Here is a 10,724-nt window from a genome sequence, read left to right as displayed (position 1 = left end):
AGATCTGAAGTAGAAAACAAGTAAAAGTTGACTTGTGCAGCTCTTAGGAGCTCATGCGGTTTAGAAAAGAAAAGCTGAATAATTGCACACACATAGAGGCAACACAAAGTCAAATAAAAAGTAAAATATTTCTGTTGCTTTATTTTGATTGGATTTTATCAGACAGCAGGGGGTGCTGCGGGGGGGCGGGGGACCAGGGATTCGTACAGATCTTTGTCCCTGGGCTGGGGTTGGTTCTGCTGTGGACAGAAGAGATCAAGTCAAACCTCCTCTTCCTCACTTCATCACTACACACATTTTATTGCTCCCTCATCCTTCCATGCATGATTGTTTGTGTTGAGTGGGAAAACGATTAAAAAACAGTCAACTAATTTTCTTCAAAAAAAGAAACAAAGCCATAAGGATAATCACCAGATCAACCTAAATAAATCGGACTAACTGCCTGTTTTACAAATTAAAATTATTGAAATTTGCAGACCTTGATTTAAAAAAAATCAAGTCATGTTCAAAATAAAAAGTCTGAGAGGATGAAATCTGTTTATGAAACCAGCTGAGAGAACAAATGCTTAACTTCACTGTCTCTCCACCAGAGAGATTCAGATATGGAATAACTGCAGGGAAGACATAAAAAATGCTCAATCTTTAAAATTTAAAGATTCATTGATGTTTTTTTCTTCTAAAAACGTGTTCATAATTGATTATTTGAGGGTTTAGTTCTTGTACTTCTGTAAAAATATAGTTTGTATGAATTTAATTTAGGACTGAATTTAAGAAAAGGACTTGAACTAAATAAGTTATCAACATTTTAATGTCCACGACATCAAAGAATTGATAAAAGAAAAATCGTTTTTTTTAATTAAAATGTTTTCTAAACCCTTTGATGAACTCCATTTTTTAAGAGACAGAGATGTCAATAATAGGTTAGGGAATTTGGTAAGTTTTTTTCCCCAGTTATTGTTTTTTTCTCACAACGATGTTTAAGATGCAAAAATATTGACATGATTGTTCAGGAAAAAACCACCATATTTACCCACTGTCTCAAATTTTGACATGGTGTAACTGTAATTATGAAGAATAATTTTCCATTATTTTTGTATGCTTTCATTACAGCTAGTAGTCATAAAAAAATAAAAATAAATAGATTAGTTATTTTCACGATTATTTTAGAAGATTAGCTAAACTTTTTTCTGCCAAAAGTTTTTAATTTTTTGGTAGAACATCAAAAGATCAGATACATATCCACATGAATAGAACAGAAGGAAATGAAAATGAAAAAAAATAAATGGGATAAAAGTAAAATTGTAGTCATCATATGATAGGAATCGTCCTACAGCGTGTTATTTTCAATGAAAGTGGATAGTTTTCTTGCATTTTGTTTTTCATAAACTTTAGTGATTTAAAATACAAATAGATCTCTTTATGGAATGTGTTAAATAATGGTTTGATTTTTGAAAATCTGCTCTTGTGAATGAAACATTTAGCAGCTATTAATAAAATATCAAATGCCAAATTAAATAATTTATCACCAGAAACCACAACCAAAATAATATGGTGTATATTGTGTCTGAATTCCTTCACTACGCACTGCATAATGCATTATATATTGCACTGTATGTGCGTTGGCAGTTTTGTAGTACTGTCCGAATCTACAATTGCAAAATCTAGTGCCCTGGAAATTTCCCAGAAGTCTATGCGAAAAACCAGTCTGTATTGATGCTCACGGGATTAGCGAATATAGACCACAATGCATTACGTTGGAACATTTTTTACTGAAAAAATGCATTTAAATGTATTTTTTTAAACAAAACATCAACATTTTTATCTTCAGAAGACAGTAGATTCATAAATGATCATTGCAAAATGCTCATATCAATTACATCTTAAATTTGTAAAATTGATGAAGTCATATTCACCGGTAAAAAAAAGAAAAGAAATAGTGAGCATGGTGTCCGAATTGCTTTTAAAATCCGGGGCACAACATAGTGCTGCACTATGTAGTTTTTAAGTAGTTAGGGATTAGGGAGGGTAGTTGGACACTAGCCTATGTGTTTTTTGTAATTGAATAAGAATAGGGAACATTCAGCAGCAACAACAACAAAAATCTTCCCAGAAATTATTCATAGATATACATTCAAAAGACAAATGATAAATTTGTGTCTATATTGGTCTCACAAAAAGAGCAGTTATTTTATTTAAAACTAAAATAGTACACGTGACATTTCCTTGCATGGAAAAATGGCGTTAATGATTTTAAAAATGAATTTTCCCGCCAAAAGTGTTTTTGAGATTTCACGGAAGAAGCCATTTGAAATGAGCAGGAAATGCCCTCTACTGCCCCTAGCGGAATGATGATGAACTACAGGGCAGAATTCAAGGAAAGTTTGGATGAGATAGGAGCCTTTCAAATGTGATACAAATGGTTATATGGGGTTAATCTTCATCCATGGTCCTTTTTTGCCCTTTGAAAAGTGTACTGTACTCTGTGTACATATGATATTTAATTTTTCTTTATCAGTTTGAAATATAGGAATAAAAAACCTAAAGATTTAAGTTGATGAATAATCTTCCTCACCCCGGTTTTCTTTTTCTTGTCTCTTTTCTTCTATAAAGACACAAACCAAAATAAATGTTATGAGAACATGTGACGAACACAACAACACTGTGAGAAATGCGGGATCTGAGATGAGCCACCTTCTCAGACTTGAGCACATCATAAGGGTCTTCCTTCATCTCCAGATTCAGCTCCTACAGGAAAAAACACTGTTTTATCCAATCAGCAGCAACACAACCTGCTGTCTGTCAACTGTTTTTACCTGATAAACATCGTTTGTTTCATCCTGTTCAGGCATAAACAAGATAAAAAAAATAGATTTAATGGAAACTGACACACAACAAACAGGTGAGGAGGCGATCTGTAGGATGGAAACTTACGTTTGGTTCAGCGACTTGTAGGGCACAAAACTGAGACATGAAGGAAATAAAAAAACGGCATATGAGCACCAACAACAGCTAAATCAGCTGGTAAATAACAAAAGCTTCATTTTACAAACAACATTCCCAAAATGTTCTGTTAGAAAGTATTTTACATAAACAGTAGAAACATTTTAGAAGCACATAAAAGACAAAAAAAAAGCTTTAGCTGTCAATTATTTCCAAAATGGAACAGAAAGAAAGAAATTTTCAACAGCTTTTGTTTGAACCCACCTTTTCTCTGAAAAACAAAGCCGTGGCAACGAGGCAGTAAAGCATTAGAAATGTGTCCAGAAAGTAGCAGATGACTGTGTCGCTGAAAATCATCCCTGCTGCAAAAACAGACGTTACTTTAATTTTTTTTCTTTTTCAGAATCAGAAGGGGAAACTGCACATGTTCATGTGTCAGTAGGGATGTAATGGGATGTTTGGCTTCTTTAAAATCTGCCGTAGCTTCACAGCTCAGATCATTTCAGAGGACATGTTCGACATGGTTTCTTCATCAATGATCAGCCTTTTCATGGAGAAACCTGCTCTGGTGCAGACGTGCCCTTTGACCCTTCAGTGACCGAGGAGAAATGGGGCCGGCCATACGTTCAGTTTAAACTCAATGCAAAGGTTTCCTAAATACTAAATGTATCCTCAGAACACAAATATAATATCTGAAGAAAAAATTACAGTTGTCAACAGTTAAAAATGTAAAACAAAGGCTTAAGAAAACATAAACAATTTGAAAAATTTCCCATTAAATTTTGAAGGATAAAAAACAATTATAAGAAATGAATCTGTAGGGGGGAAAAGCTATTTTTCTTATTTATTATTATTTGTTTTAGAGTATAAAAATATAGAAGTAAAAAAAGGATTTGAAATAAACCTTTTTATATGTGAGATTATAATTGGGGTTTGAACAATATGTTATAATGATCAGGTAAAAGTAAGTTAGAAAAAAAGATGTAAACATATATAAAGACTGCTAAACCGTGATTAAAGCCAGTTTTTTTGGAAATTGCTTAAAAAAGTCAAAATGATCAGACATTGAAAAGTAATTTTTTTATATTTTAGTTTAAAGTTGGAGTTTTGAAAAAAAAAAAATAAATGGCAAAATTTGAGGCAAAAATAAAAAAAATCTGCAATTTAATTTAGAATTTAGCAACAAAAAAAACAAAAACAAGATTAAAGCCAACAATTCAATATAAAATTCTGACAAAAAGGGAGAATTTAGCGAAACAATAAAATCTTTTCAGACAACCTCTTTTCTTCATTTTTTCTCGCTCGCCCTCCATCTTTTCCTGTATCGACTCTTTGCCTTTTTTTTCATTTGTTAAAGAGTTTGGTTCCAGATCTTTGTCGAACAAGGTGAGCATCGTTTTTGCTCTTTGAAGGTTCTTTCTACTTCAGGTCAATTTATTTTCAGCAGAAGTTGCAAGAAAAACACAAGAGTGAGGACATTTTTTAATATTATTCTAAAGCTCTTCTTCTTCGGTTTCTTTGCCTCTTCTTTTTCTTTGAACTTGCTCAGGTGAACCAGAGCTGCCGCTGAAATGAACTAAAAACGGCAGAAAACATTCATGAAAAGGAATGGAAACAGAACAGACAGGAAGGAGATGCAAATGTCTAGATTCTGGGTGGAGGAAGCTCTGCGGTGAAGCTGATGAGAAGGCTGACTGAGACCCTCCAAACAGGAAATAAGAAACTAGATGCCTGCAGCTCCGGCCCTCATCTTCCTGTCAGTGCTGTGAGGTTTTGGGTCAGCCTCCTTTATGTGAGTCGGAGGTTGGAACCGATTCACTCTGCTTCGCCGAGGCCCTAACGCCCTCCTGATCTTCAGAGGAAAGGATGCTACCACCAAGTCCTAGATCCGTTTTTCAGAGGACGATTGCACAAAATGTCACGTAAAAATAACTTTCTTTCCTTCTAATCTACTCTGATCTAAAATGTTACAGCAAATGAAAAAACAAAATAAATTAGAGGCTCCTCATGCGACTCGCTGCTTTCAGTGCTTGCATGGAGGTTCAAAGGCAGCTGACCCTGTTTGTCTGAAGAAAAGTTTCCGTGCCACATCTCTGCTCACCTTGAAGTCTTAAAAAAGCCCAATCAATGCAAACATACCTTTTAAAAAGAAAGCTGTGCTTCGAATTTTTACATTTTCATGGAGAAAAACCATAAATTAAAAATAAATAAAAAATCTATCTACCTTGCTGGAAAAAAAAGGGGGGGCATACTTTGTTAGATTTTTGGGCTTCGGTGAGTTCACAAAATGAACTAAAAGTTTGTAAAAACATTATTATCTTTAACACCTTCCTTCAAAACAAAATGTTCTAAGATTGCAAGGTCTGGAAAGGTCAAAGCCCACTGATCTTTTTTGATTTTTGTTTTTAATTTAATCAATTAGATTTAATTTTATAAGCCTTTTCAATACATATTATTTTTGTTTTTACATATCTTAATTACTTTATTTCATATATTTAATTTATTTTTGTGGTCACTTTTCTAAATACGCTTTAAAAACAGGAAAAAATAACAAAATTTTAATTTATAAATTTTTGCTATAATTTGAGTTTTTAGTCATCTTCAAAACAGGCAGATTATTTTATTTTATGTTAAGTCACTGCAACAGTCTTTTTCCTCTCCAATCTCTATGAGTCTTTGAATGAAGACAAAATATAATCAGTCTTGGATGTAAATCTAATAAAACAGCTACAAAACTGCAAAATGCATTTACAACAATAATACAGTACAATTGAAACTCGCAGACAAACATGAAAATAATTGGAATTTCTTTAACCGTTACAGAAAGAGATTAATTAAGACCAGAAAAATATTATCTTGTAATGGATACATCGAAAAAATTGGATTTAAAATAACTAACTTTCTAACAAATAAGATTTTATAATGTATGTCTGTTGAATATTGTCTGAAATATGAACAAAATATTTTTATGATCCGTCCAATAACAATATTTAAATTAAACTTCACATCTTCCTTTTATATTTGTATGATTTGTATTTCAATAATTAAAAAATAATAACTTGAATCTTAAAAGGTCCTCCCTGTTGTTTGGATTTTCCTGTCCGACTCACTTTTTTTCCTGGATGCTACATGTGAGTAACTCCTTTTTGGTCCCATAAGGGAGTTCTGATGCAGTGAGGCAAGTCTCCACAAACCAAAGTAAATGATAAAATGATGATAAAAGGGCTTCTCTTACCTTCCCTCATGGCTCTCTGTCCTCCTGCCTGCAGGTCTCCTCTGTGATCTGAAGTGGCTGAACCTGTCCGTGGGCTGAGACGGGGAGGCGGTGTCTCCTCTGTAACCCCTTACACTAGGCTCAACAGTTTTCTACAGAATGCGGCTGTGTGTAGCGTCTCTGAATGTTTGTTTCGCCGCTTTTAGATCTAACTTCACTGCAAAGCCATTTGGATAAAGTCAGAGAGCAGAGTGTTATTTGTTTTTTATTTTCACCTATTCCTTTGGTTTTACACTATAGGACGACAAAATAAAGTTAAACATTGATTTTAAAATAAAGGCAACAAACAGAACTCGAATCTTTCACTAAAGCTTTTTCAATTTTATCTGCCCAGTTTTTGGGAGACATTTTTTCTCAACACAAAATATCAGGCAATAATTCTTCAGACATTATGCTGATTCTTGTACCCAATCCCACTACCCTTCTACAAATTAATCTCAAATCCCAATTAATATTTCTGTTCGTACCATATTTTAGCAGTGGGTGACACTTTTATTCTTGGGGAGTCACACTTACTTTACAATACGATACTGCATTTATTAAACTAATCTGGGATGTGTTTGGGGTTAAACTGAAATCACCCATTGAAAATATTAAATTATTTAGCTTTTAGTTGGATTTAATCTGAATTGGGGTTTTAGCTGTTAACTCTATTGGCTGGGTAATGCTTGGATACTGCTCTTTAAATTATGATGGCTTATTTCCTTTATATTTTCTGTGAGATACTTGTAAAGATGGTTTGGATTATGCAACATGTCTAAATTTTTTTTTTTTTTAACCCTGTAAAAGCCCACTATGTCAAGGAATGGACAGACATGTATTTGTTAATGTTTTATTTAAGATGTCAATGAAATCCACAATGGAAAAAAACAAAAACCTTTGCAAAATCATTTTATGAAATATAGATAACCTCAAATATGATACGTTGTGTGATTTAATATGTCTTTGCTCACATCAATGTTATTTTAAGAGGTAAAAATATTGACAAGAGTGTTCCAGAAAAAAACCCTTTTGCTTCATTTCCACTGAGCGGGCCGGTCTGCTCCAGTCTGGCATTTCGCATGTTTCCATTATAAATTGGACCCATTAAACTGGACAAAGTGTACCATTTTGGGGCTGTGGGTTGCAGGTCCATAGAAAAATGGAACAAACTGGTTGGGGCAGAGCTACTGTTGAGACCTGTTGATTGGCTGAAGGTCAGTGCAACAAAAGAAAGCTCCAAGAAAGTGTCTGTATTCCTCTCTGCCGCCCGCAATCTTCTTTCAAACAATACGAAATGACGACTTGTCGTGTTTTCAGGCAGGCACTCGCAGCATTGTTTTACAGGTAACTACCCTAGGGCGGTTCAGTCAATTAACTCACCTGCTCAGCGTCCTATTTAAGCCCAGGTGCGCAGTTGTTCATTCTCTTTCTTACCTTTAGCGTTCATTCTTCGCCCCTACCTCCTCCCTGGCTTCCACCTGTGGGTTCCGTAAAGGGGGGTTTTGTTACCCGAAAGTTTTATGGAAATTTCTGATGGAATTGAACGGAGCCTTATGGCAAACGAAAAGATGTGAATGCCAACTTAAAGAATGTGAAAAATTAAGTATGTCAAATAAATATTTCTTACTGCAAGAGTTGTCTGCCTGAAATGCTTTGTAGATACAAAGTACCAAAACCCAAGCAGAAAAAAATGAGCATCAGGGAGACCTCCGTTGTTGTGGTTGTTAGCTTCACCCCCGCATGAGCTGTGGCGCTCCAACTTTGAGCTGAAACGCTTGCCTGAATTGCCCGGACCATTATATTTTTTTTCCCTGTCCAGTCCAACAGCTGAGCAAGCAGATCAGAGCGGATGGCCTCTTGTGTTGGACAGATTGTACTGTTACAATCGGGGTTTATGGATCTTCAGACAAACAGAGAGTATGTTTTTATAAACCCCTTTTGTACTTGAGGCTAAGCTTTATTTATAATAATTATATTTATATGCATTCCTTGTTGGAGCAAACGGAAAAGGAAAAGAGAGGGAGAGAGTGGGAAGTTGGAGATGGGGGATAAGTGGGTTAAGATGGGGGAGATGGGGGGGCAGTCAATAATACAGAGTCACAACATAGGAGTATCATAAGCAAATTCCATGACTTAGTTCTCACATGCACATACACACACACACCAACAAATAGTGTGCTCAAAGCTATTTACAGGTTTTAAATATAGTCATACATTAATGATGGAAGATTTATCTCACATGATTTATGCACACAGACATATACACATACAATTTGCATCGCCAATATTCTCGGAGAGGGTTGTAAAAAGACTACCCCTGCCCATATTTGTGCAAAAGTGAAAAAGCAGGTGGGTTGAATGAATGTGTGCTTCTTAGAGTGTACCTTGATCACATTGAAAGTTCCAGCAAAGGCAGCAGGCCTGCCCGCACCCCACACCCCAGAGCCAGTGGCAGAGCCCCACCGCCAGACAAAGACCCGGTAGCAACCACCATCACGCATACCGGACCCCCACCAAGGAGACAGAGCCAGAGGCTAAGACCCAGCAGCTCCCCAGTCAAGAAGTAGGAGGAACAGAAAGTGCGCAGACCCAGAGCCCCAGCCAGGGCTGGGATCAGTCTCACCCCAAGGTGCTCCGGGCCCAGACCCTATGTCCCAACTGCACCGAGGCATGTCACTGCTCGGGAGTCCTGAGGCCCCACCTGCCCCCATCCCTAGAGGCAGGCCGGGACCACCCATGGCTAGCCCGCACTGCACACCCGGGCAAGTTGTCTTCCAGCGTTAATTAGGACAAGCATGGGGAAGCGGCAGAAACCAAGCACCTGACTGGGAAGGCAGACACCGCCGACTAGCATCCCCTGGCCCCAGACAGGGCCAGGGGATGTTGAGCCTGAGGACCAGACTCTAGTTGCTGTGAGGAATTACGTAGATGGAAATACTGGGGCACCCTGGTGTGCCCAGAAAGGGGCACTAGCTGCTTCTCGGGGGATTCGATCCACCCAGCTCAGATGTTGTGGGCATCCTCACCGCGTGGAAAAGAACTGCAAGGTCAGGGGCGCAAGAAACCCTCAGGACCCCACCAATGCCCTGGCAGCAGATGCTTGCCCGCCCCACCACCACGACAGGGAACAACATGACCATCCGCCTCTCGCTGTGTGTGTGTACGTATGTGTTCTAAAGACGTGCAATTAACATTTGCTGGACCGGGGCAATACAGACTCCTCCACTCTTCAACAGCGGAATCTGATCGTCCAAATGTGTCCCCCACAGGACCCTACGTGAGTGTTTTTGTGTATATTAAGTATGTAGGGCAGGCCCCAGCTCCAATCAATGGCAGCTCTGGGCCTGGACCATTCTTAACCGAACCAGCGGACCAAAATGCACCGTACCGCTCAGTGACTTCTAGTTGATGCCATACTGCCTCAAAGGATTTTTAACATGGTGTAACTGTAATATAAAGTATTCATGTTAAAAAAAATATGCATTGTTTCAATACAGTAAGTATTAATCTAAAAAAAGGATAACAAAATATTAATTAGTCTCACCATAAAGTTTAGAAAATTAGCTTAACTTTTCCCCCCCAAAAGTGTTTTTGAGATTACAAGGAGGCAGCCATTTTGAAATGAACAGGAAAAGCCCTTCTACTGCCCCTAGTGGAATAATAACAAACTACAGACAGAAAACAGTTACCGGTATATGCAATGAGTTTTTAAGGAAATTTTGGATCATGCTACTTAAAAAGGTAAGATGGAGTTTCAGGGCCAGTTAACAACATTTTTTATTTAAATGCGACTTTAAAATCGTAAATTTACGAGAAGTTTTTTCTCGTAAATGTACGACTTTAAATCTCGTAATTTTAATCTTTTTTTATGGCCCTAAAACTCCATCGCAAAAAAGCCTCTCAGATATGCAGGTATCATACATATATGATATGAATGGTTATGAAGGGATAAGCTTTTATCCTAATTTGAAATTCTGTCATTTTATTTTTTCATGTAGGCAGATTTAACAGGGTAGTTTAAAATAGACACATAAAGTAACACAGTGTGCTCTAAAAGGAGTGGGTTGAAGAGAAATCTTGTCTGATCCCAACCCTTTTTTACAACGCTTGATGATGCGCGTATTTCTATTTACAGATTTGTACTATTATATTACATTCTGCATGCCAACTGTGTAAAAGGGACATTTTTTGTTTTATTGATCATTTCTGGCTTTATAAAGTTCTATTAGTGACTTCTTGTAGGTTTTTTGTGAATACATGTGAACCTTTGCTCTGTTTTAAACCTTCCTCCAATCTGTTCCATAAATCCACACCACAATTTGATAAACACATTTTATTTTTTGTAGTGCGAATGCACTGCTTTTTGAAATTCCGCACCGCTGGACCAGAGATTGCATCTATACCATTGACTTAAATCTGCCGCGAATCGTTTTCAGTGTGAACCATCTTAATCCTAACTGTAATCCTCAACGTAACGTGACCCTTCCTCTGGGTCTGTGCGGCCAAGAAAAGAGTTCAGCCCTGGTTA

At 37.0% G+C, this 10,724-nt stretch overlaps 1 protein-coding gene across 5 annotated transcripts; it reads right to left on the bottom strand.

Moving 5' to 3' along the window:
• Window positions 1-109: 109 nt before the first annotated feature.
• LOC105356772 (T-cell surface glycoprotein CD3 zeta chain-like) lies at window positions 110-8,204 on the bottom strand. 5 transcript variants are annotated; one of them, XM_020712859.3, is made up of 7 exons: window positions 6,176-8,204; window positions 3,205-3,302; window positions 2,932-2,961; window positions 2,814-2,837; window positions 2,692-2,745; window positions 2,573-2,599; window positions 110-236 (listed from the first exon to the last, which is right to left on the bottom strand). In XM_020712859.3, exons 1-7 carry the CDS (start codon window positions 6,183-6,185, stop codon window positions 159-161), a joined length of 321 nt encoding a protein of 106 aa, XP_020568518.1. In that variant the 5' UTR covers window positions 6,186-8,204; the 3' UTR covers window positions 110-158. The 5 variants fall into 5 exon arrangements, with proteins under 5 accessions (XP_020568518.1, XP_078796275.1, XP_020568517.1 ...); XM_078940149.1 differs by having other exon boundaries at window positions 110-239; window positions 2,573-2,602; window positions 3,205-3,299; XM_020712858.3 differs by having other exon boundaries at window positions 110-239; window positions 6,176-8,203.
• Window positions 8,205-10,724: the final 2,520 nt, after the last annotated feature.

Source organism: Oryzias latipes, chromosome 21, assembly GCF_053564925.1.
Source record: "Oryzias latipes strain Hd-rR chromosome 21, Olatipes_Hd-rR_3.1".
NCBI lineage: Eukaryota > Metazoa > Chordata > Actinopteri > Beloniformes > Adrianichthyidae > Oryzias > Oryzias latipes.
The sequence above is the reverse complement of the archived record's forward strand: the minus strand, read 5'-3'. Positions and strand labels throughout refer to the sequence as shown.

Bases quoted from the DNA above. Each gene is read 5' to 3' on its own strand.
- LOC105356772 (XM_020712856.3), bottom strand. The intron at 2,746-2,813 runs GTAAAAACAGTT...TTTTTCCTGTAG, and splicing joins AAACAAACGATGTTTATCAG to GAGCTGAATCTGGAGATGAA. The intron at 2,603-2,691 runs GTGGCTCATCTC...GTGTCTTTATAG, and splicing joins ATGTGCTCAAGTCTGAGAAG to AAGAAAAGAGACAAGAAAAA.